Here is a 17482-nt window from a genome sequence, read left to right on the forward strand (position 1 = left end):
AATAAAGAGTTGTAGAAATTACTGGAAACTAAAGACAGCCGTGACATTATGTTCTTTACAAGTGTATGTAAACTTTTGACCATGACTGTCTATAAATATTTTTTTCTCAGGGCGGTCAATCGTTCGCAACTGGACTGCTTGGTTTGTCTTGGGAGACGTTTGGCCGCTCATCCGAGTAGGCTTCATCCGTTCTAGACCAGACTAGATCTGACCAATCTAAGTCTATGCGCATTAACTGATGAAGCCTACTCGGATGAGTGGCGAAAGGTCTTCCAAGACAAACCAAGCAGTGCAGTTGCGAACGATTGAACGCCCTGAGACGACAACGACCTGGATGAATGAGAACCTTCATAGGTATATTTTTATTTTTATTTTATATATAATGCAGCTGAGATAGGCTCCAGCACCCCATGCGACCCCAAAAGGGATAAGCAGTAGAAAATGGATGGATGGATATAATAATTGTGGGTTACTTGTTTGGAGGGGAACATTTGACATGTGTTTAATTGTATGTTTGGACTGTATATGTAAAAAATCCAATAAACAACATAAAACCGTGATTGATAACACTGATAAACTCACAGAACAGCTTATTAACTGGAGAAGCAAGCTAGCGCTAGCTAGCTTATATGCTAACATTTACCCAATCTAAACTTGTACAAACAGTAGCACAATGTCTGAGCAACTACAATATTCAATGGTTCACATTTAACCTACAGGCTGTGCTCTCTTAGACCGAGAGATTGAGCAATACTCGACATCCTAAAACCTACCATTCTTCTCTGTTTGACTAATTTCATTTGATCAAGCTTTCTTTTAGCTTTCCACGCTACAAATAAATGTATTGTCATGGCTGATTTATCGAATCAGTATTGTTATCGGCCAATATACTCCAAACGATATTGTATCAGAAGTGGAAAAAGTTGGACTGGAACACCCCTACTTAAAACTCAGAACTCTTTCATTGTGATACTTAAAGAACATACTTAGGCTGTTACATCAAGTAAGCAGACTGGACTGCTTGGTTTGTATGTCCTGCAAAGTTAGCGTAGTCCTTTCTTTAAACTACAATTTAAAGGGGTTTACTTCTTTTAACACTCATAACATCTTTATTACAGCTGTATCCTGGTTTTTGTATGGTTCAGTTTTTGACGAAAATGTGTAAAGATTGTGCCCTGGTTTTCATATTTAGTCTTGGCCAAACCGACTCATTATTCTGCGGAATCCAGCGGCCAAACAAAAAATCTCACACGATGATGTCTCAAGGTACCACTGTATCTTAATTACTTAATTGTTTTTAATTTTATCTTCACATTAGAACAGCTTCACACAAATGACAAAGGCGTCACACAGGATGTAAAAACTAGGGATAATAATAATAATAATAATGGATTAATATAGACACTATCCTTGTCCACACACACACACACACACACACACACACACACACACACACACACACACACACACACGCACACAACACACACACACACACACGCACGCACACGTCACCGTTTAAGACCACCTCCACCCTCTGTCCGCCGGCGCAACGTGACCTAGTACACATGCGCGGAAAAAAATGCGCGCGTCATAGTTACCGGTACCACTGACCTGGAAGTGTATCCTTACCCTGTGTTTCAATGTAGCCTATTGCCACATTTCTCTTAACAGTAAACCTTGCTTGCCTCACCATCAGCAGCTGTTAGACTATTGTAGTGAATCACACCTGAGCCATCATACATGAATGGACGTGTGAATATAAACAATGTGATAAGTAACATTTTACAACAATCAATCTAGGGATCTAGATATCTGGTCGGGACACTGTGCTTGTACTTGACACGACCGCAACCACTTCATGGCTTCACAATAGTTATGGAGTACAAAACTATCCATCCATCCATCCATTTTCTAGCACTTGTCCCTTACAGGGTCGCGGAGGGTGCTGGAGCCTATCCCAGCTGCACACGGGTGGAAGGCGGTGTACACCCCGGACAAGCCGCCACCTCATCGCAGGGCCAACACAGATAGACTACATTCACACTCACATTCACACACTAGGGCCAATTTAGTGTTGCCAATCAACCTATCCCCAGGTGCATGTCTTTGGAGGTGGGAGGAAGCCGGAGTACCTGAAGGGAACCCACACAGTCACGGGGAGAACATGCAAACTCTACACAGAAAGATCCTGAGCCCAGGATCGAACCCAGGACCTTCGTATTGTGAGGCACACGTACTAACCCCTGTTCCACCGTGCTGCCAGTACAAAACTAGACGTTGAGTAATCGCTCGACATACATCGCGACCAATATCTGATAGTCTGCTTTGCCAGTCTAAATGCATTCGCTGTTTTTCGTAGTACTCCCTCGTCCACGGGAGCCCGCATTCTCGTTGTCTCTCCTTCGACAAATGGACAAAGTTTTTCGCTTAGTAGAATCCCAGCTGATCTGGACATTCAAAAGTTCTCTTGCCATTCCTGTGGCCATTCGAGGCCTTATCCAAAACATTGCTATGTTGCCGTCTGAGATGTGTTGTATACGAAATAGCTGCAATCGCGTATTTCCTTCTTTTAAGGTATTCATGTGTGGTTTCCACAAGCGTCTGTTATAAAGTTGGCTGTGCGTGTTCTTTCTGACGTCACTTCCTGTGTGGGGCGTGGTCTTTCTGGCGTCACCTCCTCTCCGAACTCAGTTTGTAAACGATCGATGAATCCATACAAAGCTAAGAGCCGGATATTCAAGAAATACAAGGCTCAAATTATCCAAAGAGGGGAACCTTAAACAATGGTTTAGTGTGGCTGAAACGGGGCTTAGGCTAAATAAATATTTGTTTAAGGAGTGATCCGGCTTAATGTAGACATTCATTCATTCATTCCACTTTCTCACATTGGTTGGTGGTAAACTACATTTGTAGCCAGAGCTGCCCTGGTGCAGACTTACAGAAACTTGTCTGCCAATTTGCGCCTATGGCCTCTCCAACCACCACCAACATTCATTCACATTCATACACCAGTGTGGGTGGCAATGGGAGCAAGGAGGGTGAAGTGTCTTGCCCAAAGACTCAACGGCAGTAACGAGGATGGCGGAAGCTGAATTTGTACCAGGAACCATTACAGTAAGTTTCTGGATGACCATTCTACCATCTGAGCCATGCCGCCCCGCGCACAATATTTTTTCTTAACACGATAAAGATACCGCATTTTTCGGACTATAAGTCGCAGTTTTTTTCATAGGGTGCGACTTATACTCAAGAGGGACTTATTTGTGAAATTATTAACACATTACCATAAAATATCAAATAATATTATTTAGCTCATTCACGTAAGAGACTAGACCAGTGGTTCTTAACCTGGGTTCGATTGAACCCTAGGGGTTCGGTGAGTCGGCCTCAGGGGTTCGGCGGAGGTCAAAACACACCCAACTCATCGTGTAAATACAAACTTCTCCCTATCGGCGCATTGCGGATAGGACAACAACTGACTGGTTTGCAGGTGTGTAATTTGTTGTGAGTTTATGCACTGTGTTGGTTTTGTTGTTTGAACAAGGTGATGTTCATGCACGGTTCATTTTATGCACCAGTAAAAAAACATGGTAACACTTGAATATGTATGGGGAACATATTCACCATTAATTAGCTTCTTATTAACATGCAAATTAGTAACATATTGGCTGTTAACTAGTCATTATTAAGTACTTATTAATGCCTTATTCGGCTTGGCCTTATTATAACCCTGACCCTCTAACCCTGACCCTAACCCTAACCCTAACCAAATAACTCTAAATTAAGTCTTTATTACTTAGAATATGTTCCCCTAGTGTCCAAATAACCCTAAATTAAGTCTTTGTTACATAGAATATGTTCCCCTAGTGTCAAAATAACTCTAAATTAAGTCTTTATTACTTAGAATATGTTCCCCTAGTGTCCAAATAACTCTAAATTAAGTCTTTGTTACTTAGAATATGTCCCCCATATTAAAGTGTTACCAAAAACATATAACTTTGTCTTGAATTTGAAAAAAAAAAAAAAACACATTTTTTCACTAAAAAAGGGTTCGGTGAATGCGCACATGAAACTGCCGGGGTTCGTTACCTCCAACAAGGTTAAGAACCACTGGACTAGACGTATAAGATTTCATGGGATTTAGCGATCAGGAGTGACAGATTGTTTGGTAAACGTATAGCATGTTCTACATGTTATAGTTATTTGAATGACTCTTACCATAATATGTTATGTTAACATACCAGGCACGTTCAAGGTTGGTTATTTATGCGTCATATAACGTACACTTATTCAGCCTGTTGTTCACTATTCTTTATTTATTTTAAATTGCCTTTCAAATGTCTATTCTTGGTGTTGGGTTTTATCAAATAAATTTCCCCCAAAAATGCGACTTATACTCCAGTGCGACTTATATGTTTTTTTCCTTCTTTATTGTGCATTTTCGGCCGGTGCGACTTATACTCCGAAAAATACAGTAACTTTGTAATTCTCAAGACCATTATCGATAACTTATTTATTTCTGTTTTTTATTTTTTTATTTAGATTCGACTGTAGTTTGTGCACACTTTTCTTTGGGCAGATTATTTAGCAGGAGGCATCTACTTAGTCTTCAAAACAATGTAATTTCGTAATTAAGGTTTGATGTGTTGAAGCACAATGTTTGTTTTCCCTCCTCACAGTATGTTTGCAGAACACTTGGTGCAAGTAGCACGCAAAATGTTTTCCTCTGAAACAGTAAAGAAGGCTCACATGACCGATGCCATGTTTGTTTACAGTGAGCCCTTGAGGGAAAAGGAGCGCTAGATTTGCTTACCCTATCCCACCCCCAGCACAGAATGGGTAATTTCATATCATTCGAGCTAATTATTTATATAGTGCTCCCCTAGTAAAAACTATAAAACAATTTGAGCCTTAACAGACTTATTTTTACTCTGTCATGTAAACCAAGGGCTAATACCAATATTAGATGTCTGTGATCTGGATAAAGTCTGTCGTCAAACAATTATTTGCATTTAAATTGAACAAGCAGCTTTAGTGCTATCATGGCTGAGAGTAGGAGTATTTTTGTAATAATATGAAACATAACCAACATCAGCAGCCTGCTCGGCTCCATCCGACTACATCTCGCAGCTCTGTTTATAGCACCAATTATGCACTTAGCACATTGGCATTACCCCCGCAGCCATCAACAGACACTCGGACTGCCTACATGCCAGACTCGGCGATGAAAAGTGACATTAACACAAGTTGCAGATTCAGTGTGCAACTCCAGCTAAGATGCGGCTTGTTTTTATAGACACACCTTTGCTTTTTGCGCTTGTCCGAGTGTGAAGTCTCTCCCAACGCCCACACAACCAAAGACACTTAATCTTGCAGACATAAAAGCACGAAAGGCAGCAGGATTTGAAGTGGAAGTCTGGAAGTACCTCTGCATTGTTTAAAAGTCAGTTTTCACCCCAAAGGGAGCATCTGCGCTTAGCATTACAGGCCTGAAAAATCTGATAAATCATCTGATTGTTTCTGCTCACCCTCATTGAACAAAGGCTGAATTAATTTGCTCACTGAACGTGTGTGCCAGCTATAATCAACCACTGAGCTGTATTTCCTCGGACGACCCAAACATCCAAAGGACCACTGGTGTCTTTGTGGCAATGAAAGCGAGACAAGAGGCAACATTCTGCTCCATTGTGTCCAGATGAAGTTCCCCACAAGCTAGCAAGCCACCAATCCACACAGATAAAAGTCACAGTTGTAGGGCTCAGAGCAATTATTCATGGAGGAAGTGATTTCTGTGCCTGCAGGTATGATGACATTTCAACACAAATGGTCTCAAAAGAAGCAGTCGCCCGGCGGCTAGAATGTTCACCATTAATCATTTAAACACCACACATCCAAGCTGGGATATAAAAAAAAGCAAGTAACTATGGTGGCCGTAAAATGCAACATGTAGTGGGGGACATTTTTATTGTATGACTGCTAAGATAAGCGCCCGCAATCATTTCCTTTTGTGCGTCACAAACATTTATTTTTTTTGTTGTATTTTTACTCTTCCCCCAAAATGAACCAAAAAACAATGTGTATTTCATTGGGGTCTGCCATTACTTTCTGGTCCCGGGAAACTATTTGTTACGAAATACTGTACTCTTTTAAAGTTACGACAATAAAGTTGGAACATTAGCAAGTATGAGATTTGAAAAATGTTCATTGTAGTTAGGGCCCTAAAAGATTAATTGATTAAATCAATTAATTAAATTAGAAACAAGTTTTGATTTATATTTTGCTGCTTCGATTAACTGGTTGATGAGTTTAACTAATGAATTGAGAAAATTGAGACCACATGGAGTGCATAAAATTATGTTCCATGTGAGATAAAATCAACAGTTATGTTCGCTTTGCTTGGGATGCAAAGCTACAGCAAGGCATGGGTCAAAGGCTGGGGGTCAAAGGCTGGAAGTCAAAGACTGTCACAAAGCATCTACCGCATTTTTCAGATTATAAATCACAGTTTTTTTCATAGTTTGGCCGTGGGTGCGACATATACTCCGGAGCGACTTCTGTGAAATTGTTAACACATTACCGTAAAATATCAAATATATTATTCACAGAAGAGCCGAAGCAAATGTCAGCAATCTTCACACACGTCAGCAATCGTCATACACACGTCAACCAATAAGAATTTGGTGGGGGAGATTCATGGCAGAAGTGCATTGTGGGTCATGGGATGCTAACTGCTATATGCTACATGCTACTGCCGCAGCTATTAAAATGGATCATTTGAAAATTGGCGGTAACTTATAAAAACTGAGAAGGACTGAACAAAAATGGCACCGAAAGGGAAATCATATACTGCAGATTACAAGCTGGACGTAGTGAAATATGCACTAGAAAACGACGATCGAGCAGCAGAAAGAAAGGACGCTAGCGGGGCGCATACCAGGAGCGACAACAAGGAAGAAGATTTCATGGGATTAAGCGATCAGGAGTGACAGATTGTTTGGTAAACGTATAGCATGTTTTATATGTTATAGTTATTTGAATGACTCTTACCACAATATGTTACGTTAACATACCAGGCACATTCTCAGTTGGTTATTTATGCGTCATATAACGTACATTTATTCAGCCTGTTGTTCACTATTCTTTATTTATTTTAAATTGTCTTTCAAATGTGTATTCTTGGTGTTGGATTTTACCAAATAAATTTCCCCCAAAAATGCGACTTATACTCGAGTGCGACGTATATATGTTTTTTTCCTTCTTTATTATGCATTTTCGGCCGGTGCGACGTATACTCCGGAGCGACATATAATCCGAAAAATACGGTAATTGCTGTCCGGAAAAAAGGAAAACTGTAATTCCAGGCCTACACCCACAAGACTGCCAATCTGTAGATAAAACCCGCTGGTGTGTGTTGCCGTGTTCAGAGCGCTCAGACGGCACCTCTGGCTTTTAACGAGAAGCGAGAGTGCAGTCCACTCCCATCTGCTGAAAGGTCAGCGGCGCTGGTGGAGAACGCTGTGCCCCGCGGAGAATGTGTGCATCACAGTGCGGAGACAAATGCACCGACACGCTCCATTTACGGCGTAACCACATGCACTCCCGCGACGTGCAATGGTAAGCAAAAACGGCCATTCTCTGTGGATTTACATCTTTACATTTTCTATGGAGCTGCGGTGTGCATTGGTAACGAGTGAAGGTGCCAAACTGGCTGACATTTCTGCTCCAATTTCAGCAGCCGCTACCGCCAGCCTGCCTCCCTGTCAGAGGTTCTACCACCTGGTCGACGGCACCCTGACACCCCTGACAGCAGTTACCAGCACTACGCTGCCATCGGTGGACTGCACTGACATCCCCACAGCAGCAGCAAATGACCAGATGGGCTTCTGGGGGGAAATAATATAAGCTCCAATGACTGAAAGCAATGTCAAGATGGATGAAGCATTTTATTAAACTCACACGGTATGTAATAACGCGTATGGTTTTAAGTAGTCATGTTAAAAAGCGAAAATCTAAATTTAACATCTGATGCTGTACATTCTTTTAGCGTTGTGGAACATTAACTGACATTTTGGATGCCTTTTTGGACAAAGTGTCAAAAGGAAAAATCTGACCTTTATTCTTTTTAGAACATTAATAGTGTCGACTAACTCTGACACACACATTTTGGACCGGTCCAACTCGGTTTACACATAAAAAATATTCTAAAATTGAACAAAAGCTTCTTTTTTTTTTTATGTCCCCCAAAATAGTTTCATCTGAAAGCCGTGTTTGTTGCATATTTGTTGTATGTTGCTTTATTGTAAAGGATCGATCTCGAGACGGTCGTCTGGGAAGTAAAGAGGAGAGACTTTTAGTGATGCTGAACAACCTACACGTTTAAAGTGTTCCTTTTACACGGATGAAATATTGTGTCAAAAACATTAGACAAACTCACAGTGTCATGTTGAAAATCACAAACAAAGGAGTAAAACTGGTGAATATTGTCACACAATCATCAGTCACTCTGTTACACAGTAATATCCTGCTGTTATCATATATATTGTATATATATATACAGTATATATATATATATATATATATATATATATATATACACACACACACATATACATACATACATATATATATATATATACACACACACACACACATATATATATATACAGGTACACACATATATATACACACACATATACATACATACATATATATGTATGTATACATATATATATGTATGCAAATGTGTATGCCTATATATATGTATACATGTATATATATATATATGCATACATACATACGTGTACATATATACATATATGAATGCATATATATGTATGCATATATATTATATATGTGTATATATATGTATGCATATATATATATATGTTAATATATATATATGCATTTATATGTATGTATATATGTATGCATATACAAAACCCAAAACCAGTGAAGTTGGCATGTTGTGTTAATTGATGATATTACGGACCGTAGATGGTGAAATCCCTAAGTTCCTTGCAATAGCTCATTGAGAAATGTTTTTCTTAAACTGTTCGACAATTTGCTCACACATTTGTTCACAAAGTGGTGATCCTCGCTCCATCTTTGTTTGTGAATAACTGAGAATTTCATGGAAGCTGCTTTTATACCCAATCATGGCACCCACCTGTTCCCAATTAGCCTGTTCAACTGTGGGATGTTCCAAATAAGTGTTTGATGAGCATTCCTCAACTTTTTCTGTCTTTTTTGCCACTTGTGCCAGCTTTTTTGAAATATTCCAAATGAGTTAATATTTGCAAACAATTAAAAAATTTACCAGTTTGAACGTTAAGTATCTTGTCTTTGCAGTGTATTCAATTGAATATAGTTTGAAAAGGATTTGCAAATTGTAATTCTGTTTTTATTTACGATTTACACAACGTGCCAACTTCAATGCTTTTGGGTTTTGTGCCTGTAACAGCAGAAAAATCAAACCAATCACTATTAAATTATTTTAAACGGATAAAAAAAATTTTGTAACAACGTTTTCAAGAAAGCTTAATAGCAGCAGAAAAAGGAGGCAGCACAGTTATTTTTTTGATTAACAGTACTACAAAAACGTCTCTCTGACCCATTGACTCATTTAATTAATATTTGTTCCACTTGATTTGACTTTTTTTTTTCCAGATCTTCTAAAAGCAACATTTATTTTGTCAGGCTGTATTTGTAAAGAATTGCTATCAGGGCATACGTTTGGTGTTCTAAGAACTTTTGATTCCTAGCTATAATTACAGCCTCATAGGTTTGACAAAGAGTGCTTGTACCTCCAGTAGCTGCGTCTTGTCGTACTCTCTGCGATGAACGAAGATGCACTGGCTGACAACTGAATAAAGCCTCTCCAGCTCCTCCACACTAAAACCGTCACTCTTCTTCACCACCATTTCTAGCAGAACCTGCAACAAACGACAAGAAAATGCTAAAAACAACATAATAGAAATGGCTTCAGTGTTTTCCACAGAACAACAATACATATGTTGCATTTGGTTGCGCAGTGGACTATGGGCTTAATGCCATTGTCTAATTTTCAAAATTGGCCATGATGCAAAACTCAAGTATGTGTGTGGAAAAATTAGTGTGTTTTTTTTCTTAAGTAATATGCAGCATTATGTCATGTTTTCAAACCTTATATAACAGAGCAAAAAGTTGTTGACTTCCTGAAGTCGGTTTTAATTTGTGTAGCGGTAGCTAGCATGGCCAATAAAAAAAAAACATTCATTAAGTTTCCTGGACTCCATGTGTAAATGTGTAATGATTTTGAAGATAATGTATACGTCGTTATACGTATAATATTTATCACTAATTGATGAACAGATGCCTTGTAATGTATAATCTGTAGTATGTGCAAATGAGGTATTTCAGAAGCAGATTTACGATGCAATCCACTGCACAGAATCGAAACGACAACCTATACAAACAGTCTCATTGTGTGTGTGTTGCTGTCCAAATTTAGTTGTGGTAGTCTGACACAAGTGAATGTATGAAAAACACTGGGCAGTGGCCAACAAACAGGTGTGCAGGGATAAAGTATTTGGAGGTCAGCAGCAATCTGAAGCAATGCAGATCAGAGTGACATTTAATTAAGGCTAATCATAATAAGAAGCACGTTTAAATTTCACTGCTACTTTAATTAAAATATTGTGGACAGTGAAAAGACCTCTTAATTGACCCCAGTGTGCGCTCAAAACGCAGAGCTCACCAGAATGCAAAGGCACATTAATTAAAGTTACCATCAATGACAGCATGCAAACAGGGGAAAGTGGGGGTGGGGAATAAATGTGAAAGTCAATGATCATGTGTTAAACACGTAACTATGTGACCATGTCAAGATTATGTCGCAAAAGTTATTACAAAGAGCATAAAATAAATAAAATTAATGAGGCTATATTTATTATAAGGAAAACTAGAATCCACACCTCTCAAAAACAATACTATGCTTTGTTTCGTTTCTCCTAGAATGGACTGATAAAAATGTCAATTAATTACAGAATGCCACCTATAAATGTCCCTAATTAAAACAGTTATTCACTGCTGATTTAGGATGAAATAATTGGAATACTACCCCTACTAAGCAAGCAGTTTGTTTATTAACTACCGGTACTTAGCCACCAGATTCAGGTTTGTTTTTTTTGCTCATTTGTTTGTTGGTCAGTTCGAACAATTTATTTTTACTCTTTTACAAATCAGTTTAGTCCATTGTGTTGTTATATTAACTGTTTTATTGTGCGTTTGCCAGTTACTTACCTAGCATTATGCAAATCTACAGTATAGCAGCAAACTGTAGATCTAGGTATAGCTGGAAGTATGTGCAGTGGTACCTCGATTTTCCTATATTTTGATTTTGACAAAAGTTTTAGAGAAAATGTTTCTATAGTTTTCCTATACCGTCTCGATTATCGTGCATTGCGTGTATCAAACTGGTCCGTTTGCCTGCGTATCATTCTGCAGAATCGAGCACCCAAACAAAGAATTCCACACGTTGGTGAAAGTACAAAAGTGGCGTCTGGGTCGCTCTTCCCCTCCCTCATTGCCGTCTTTGCCAATGAAAGCCTTCAATAAAAGGTCAATCTTGTGATGTTAAATGTTTCTTTATCTAAATAATTCATTGTTTATAAGCATTTCACATTGTTTTCTGCTTGTAACTATAATTATTCTCTTTATAATGTATTTTCTGTTCCAATTTTTGGGTGTCTATAACGGACTCATTGGAATTGCATTATTTTTCATGAAAAAAAAACTGTTTGGATTTTTGTACCTTTTTTTGTCTTCGTCAGACCTTTTGGAATGTTTTTTTTTTTTACTAATAACACTAAAATTCTTCCTTTGATTGAAGTAGAACTGCATTGCCCAGTGTGTCGTGATTCGACTGATTTTCTTTATTAGTTTGTTTACTCATTCAAGCAAGATTACGCAAAAAAACTACAAAAGTAGTTTCCACAAAAGTCTAGACCAAGAAACAGTTTTGGTGAAGATCTGAGGAATGATTGAGGAATTTTTTCAGGTTTTCAATAGCTTGCTTTTGGTGCAGCTTAGTGTAGCAGACTCAAAACATCCAAGGGATGAAGTGTCTGCCACCGAAAGGACTGGAGTGGAACAAAATCTGCAAATGCTCAGACAGAAAGGTCATGGACTTTTTTTTTTTTTTAAATACAATGTAGTTTACAAATATGACGTTCATAACGTTCACTTCAACAAGTAAATTTTTCGCTTGTAAAGTTTCTACTGAAGTGCAGTTCCCAGGAGATGCTAGTCACTATTGAACGCAATAGCCTGGAAAAATTAGATTAAGTACGTAATAACTTTTAAGATATGGTCATTTTCCAGTGTGGGAGAATCCCCTCACTAAGCTGTGACATAAAAACTCCCTCAGGCCTCTAATAAGTGCAAGTCCCTTGTTAAGTAAAAAGGTTCAACAGCAAAGACTGTAATATCCCCGCAAAAATAATAGAGATCATTAGGTCTTTGGTCTGCTGAGCCATACTCAGCACATTTTATGGTTTCATTTTCATACAGTAACTCTTAACGGCCTAAAGGGAGCGCTTTGGGTTTTTGCCATGAGTTGTCATAAAGCGGGAACAAAATGGAGCATATCACCACAGGGTGAAAAAATATGCATAAAAGCTTTAATTAGCATCATTACAGACCATATCAAATGTAAAATCCACTTCTACTACCATACTTTCATCCAAATGCTGTCACATTTTTAACATTTGTGGGATTCAATCTTGTGTTTTGGGAGCATTTATGGTGCACTTTCTATACGCTATGGACCATCTTCCTACCTCTTTCCTATTTCAATGTTTTATAGAAGCTGCCTCATGCCATCCTACTACTTCTTTTAATGTTTTTTACGTTTCGTTCCCATCTTTCTGTCCAGTTTCCGCTCCATTCACTCCCTTTAAATGTATTCTCCCCTGGCTGCGAGTCGGCTGATTGCGGAAGCCCGTGCTCCCCTGCCTTTGTCAGCTTGATCAGGAGCATGGTGACAGCATGGGGTAAATGGCGCCAGTGTGTCTTACAACGCTCGCCATGATTGAGTAAGCTCAGGCGAACACAAAAGGGCAGTAATCCCATGTGTTAAGGACCAAGACTGACAAGTGTCGTTTAACCTCGCCGCCTGTTACCGACTCCCCACCTCCATTTTCCACATGCTAGCTGTAACCGCGTTACCTGCTCTTGTCAAATTTCTAATATTTATATCTGCATGCTTCTTAGGGATGTTACTTACTAGGGGACGGCGGGCCGCGGTTGGGAGAGTAGCCATGCCTGCAACCTGAGGGTTTCTGGCATGCCAGCTTCTATCAACCTAGTCACGTCCGTTGTGTCCTTGAGCAAGACACTTCACCCTTGCTCCTGATGGGTCGTGGTTAGGCCTTGCATGGCCACTCCCGCCATCAGTGTATGAATGTGTGTGTGAATGGGTGAATGTGGAAATAGTGTCAAAGTGCTTTGAGTACCTTGAAGTTAGAAAAGCACTATACAAGTATAACCCATTTACCATTTACTTGGACCACAAGTCATCGGCAATGCCCGGTAGTAGGATTTTGGAGATCAACAGTCTTTACTAGGGTTACAAATAAATTGGGATGTGAATTTAAAACCGGTTCTTGTTCAGAACCGGTTCCCAGTGTATTAATTACTTGGAATCACTTGACATTTTTTCAAACAATTCACTTAACGAATGGGCGCATATTGTGTGATGATGTCAGACAGCAACATGGCACCCATGTCAGGTAAACACTCAAAGGTTTTGCAACATTTACAAGAAAAGATTGCAACAGCACTACTTGTAATAACGGCAAGGTTGCTATTTTATCTAGAGAAGGACATACGAGCAATATGCTGAAACATTTGCATTCACAGCATGCAATAACTATAAACGAATGTCGCGTTTTCGAATCGCGCCGATCTCATCCCAGCAGCAGTCATCTGGCGTTAATACAACCGGTACTAACTAATACCGCCTACAATGTTAGCGCTATTATTTGTTAAATTGTAATGAATGCCTTCTCATTTAGATGAGCATGACAGACAGATTCTGACTGGCTTCGAAAGGGGCATGAGTACTCGTATCAGGTCATGTCTACGATACCGCTCTCCTTTCACCGCGGCAGGGAAAAGTGCAATGACTTAGGCCAGGATAAACGAAATTCACTGAGTTGTGACTGAGCTTGTGGTAAAAAGCTTGCACCCATTTGCCACAGTGCTCGTGACTTTCGGTAAGTTAATATTCAATTGTAGTCAGAGAAAAGTTAAACTTTCATGCAACCAGATTTTCAGTCATTTTCATTGAACAGGTGAAACTCAAAATTAGAGTATTGTGTCCATTCATGTCAGCAATTCAACTTCAAATAGGAAACTAATAAGTAATATAAACTCATGCAAAATAAAATATGTCAAGCCTTTGATATAATTTTGATCATCATTGCTTACTTATTTTGTAACACAAAAAGAAGGCTTGAAATATCGTGAGTTGCATGTTATGAGCCTGTTACATATTAGTTTCACCACAACCTTTGAGCAATAATATTTGATAATAATAAAATAATAATAAAAATAATTTTTTTCAGTTTAACAGTATATTTTCTAGGTAGATGACAAAAATTCTAAACAGTTTTAAAAATGTTACCAAATGTTAAATTTGTGTAATTTCCACATTTTATTTTGTTAAATTCTACAAATGAATATTTATTTCTTATTAAAATCAAAAACGTTTTTTTTTCCTATGCTATCCTACCTATGTACAGTACGTGCCTATAAAAACCTCACTGTTGGCTTTTTAAGGTCACGTTACCTCTAAACTAAACAAATTTGATGCTAATCCACCATTTTGTTCAACTTTTTTCAAAATAAGAATCGATAGGAGAACCGATAAAGAACAGTATAGTTCAGCAGAATCAAAAGTAGAATTGAAACCGTAAAAATCTTATCAATTCCCATCCCTACAAATAAATACATATTTTTGAAGTATTTTGGCCTTTTATACACAAAAAAAAATCCCCTGAAATCTTCCTTATTTGGACCAATGTGAAGAATATTCTTGTCGCTGCCATCAAACATCCATTTTCTATTGCTTTTGCCATTATATGGCCACGCATTTGGGTGCACGTGAGTGGGGCGGCGAAAGCAGTTGAGCAGACTGGATAAAAACTCTCACAAGAACTCAAATAAGTGCCTTGTCAGATTTCAAAACGTATTTGGGGAGAATTATTGACAATGAGAGTATTTTTTTTTTTTATCCTAAATGAATTAAAAAAAAAAAAAAAAATTGCGCTCAAGCAAAAAGGGAACTTTTCTTATGCAGGGCAAAAGGGGCTGGTGCCTGAGCACTGGTTATTACTATCAAGGGTTGTCCCGATAACAATATTTTGGTACCAAAATGTATTTAGATACTTTTCTAAATAAAAGGGACCACAAAAGCAGTATTGGCACTATTTTAACAAAAATTCTTATGACACATTAAACATATGTTTCTTATTGCAACCAAAAAACAATTGTCATCAAATCAGATAGTAAACATACTATAATACTTCACTTTTAGTAGTAAGTAAGCAAACGGGTTACAAAGGCTTACTAATTTGACTTCTGACGTATGTAGTAACATATTGTGTCATTATCAATGGTATTAAAGGCCTACTGAAACCCACTACTACCGACCACGCAGTCTGATAGTTTATATATCAATGATGAAATCTTAACATTGCAACACATGCCAATACGGCCGGGTTAGCTTACTAAAGTGCAATTTTAAATTTCGCGCGAAATATCCTGCTGAAAACATCTCGGTATGATGACGTCAGCGCGTGACGTCACAGATTGTGGAGGACATTTTGAGACAGCATGGTGGCCAGCTATTAAGTCGTCTGTTTTCATCGCAAAATTCCACAGTATTCTGGACATCTGTGTTGGTGAATCTTTTGCAATTTGTTCAATGAACAATGGAGACAGCAAAGAAGAAAGCTGTAGGTGGGAAGCGTTGTATTGCGGCCGACTGCAGCAACAACACAAACACAGCCGGTGTGTTCCCGGGCGCGGCACTGCTGCTGCCCACTGCTCCCCTCACTTCCCAGGGGGTGGAACAAGGGGATGGGTCAAATCAAATGCAGAGGACAAATTTCACCACACCTAGTGTGTGTGTGACAATCATTGGAACTTTAACTTTAACTTAATTGTTTACATTCCCGAAAGATGACAGTCAAGCTTTACCATTGGCCTGTGGAGAACTGGGACAACAGAGACTCTTACCAGGAGGACTTTGAGTTGGATGCGCAGACACGGTACCGTGAGTACGCATGCAGCTGCGGCTTCCAAACATTTGATCGCTTGCCGATACGTGCGTGCCGCTATGTGCATGTCACGTACGTAACTTTGGGGACTTTGGGGAAATATATGTGCTGTATGAACTTTGGGGAGGTGAACGGTACTTTGGGCTGTGGGATTGAGTGTGTTGTGCAGGTGTTTGAGTTGTATTGACGGGTTATATGGACGGGAGGGGGTGGTGTTTGTTATGCGGTATTAATTTGTGGCATATTAAATATAAGCCTGGTTGTGTCGTGGCTAATAGAGTATATATATGTATTGTGTTTATTTACTGTTTTAGTCATTCCCAGCTGAATATCAGGTCCACCCGCCTCTCACAGCATCTTCCCTATCTGAATCACTCCCACTGGCCTCTAGTCCTTCACTCTCACTTTCCTCATCCACAAATCTTTCATCCTCGCTCAAATTAATGGGGAAATAGTCGCTTTCTCGGTCCGAATCGCTCTCGCTGCTGGAGGTCATGATTGTAAACAATGTGCAGATGTGAGGAGCTCCACAACCTGTGACGTCACGCTACTCATCTGCTACTTCCGGTACAGGCAAGGCTTTTTAAAAAAACTGATAAAAAAGCCTTTTTTATCAGCGATTAAAAGTTGCGAACCTTATCGTCGATGTTCTCTACTAAATCCTTTCAGCAAAAATATGGCAATATCGCGAAATGATCAAGTATGACACATAGAATGGACCTGCTATCCCCGTTTAAATAAGAAAATCGCATTTCAGTAGGCCTTTAATACCAAAAATATGGGGGGAAAGCAGTAGAAGTAATCTAACTGTTCATTTACTGTTAATATCTGCTTACTTTCTGTTTTAACATGTCTCATCTACACAAATCTGAGAAGCACTTATTCTTCTATTGTTTGGATACTTCACATAGGTTTTGGCTGATACCACAAATTTGGGTATTGATCCGATACCAAGTAGTTACAGGGTCATAAATTGGTCATATTTAAAGTCCTCGTGTGTGCAGGGATGTATTTGTCTTCACACTGTTTCTGCTTGTAAGTGTTGTGTGACCGTGTGTTAACATGCACATCAGCTCAAATGCCTGCATTGTCACCACATCACATATCATATCACATGTCTGGGCAAAAGTGACAATACTAACAACAGACCAAAACGTATA

General features: G+C 39.0%; 1 protein-coding gene across 3 annotated transcripts in view; it reads right to left on the reverse strand.

The window, feature by feature from the left end:
- The window catches only part of atad2b (ATPase family AAA domain containing 2B), a 126596-nt gene that overhangs the window by 2867 nt on the left and 106247 nt on the right, over positions 1 to 17482 (reverse strand). For all 3 annotated transcript variants that reach the window (XM_061929419.1, XM_061929417.1, XM_061929420.1), the window contains exon 27: positions 9804 to 9932. In XM_061929419.1, the coding sequence (XP_061785403.1) occupies positions 9804 to 9932 (129 nt within the window). The remainder of the gene's footprint in view (positions 1 to 9803; positions 9933 to 17482) is intronic.

Source organism: Nerophis lumbriciformis, linkage group LG34, assembly GCF_033978685.3.
Source record: "Nerophis lumbriciformis linkage group LG34, RoL_Nlum_v2.1, whole genome shotgun sequence".
Taxonomy (NCBI): Eukaryota; Metazoa; Chordata; class Actinopteri; order Syngnathiformes; family Syngnathidae; genus Nerophis; species Nerophis lumbriciformis.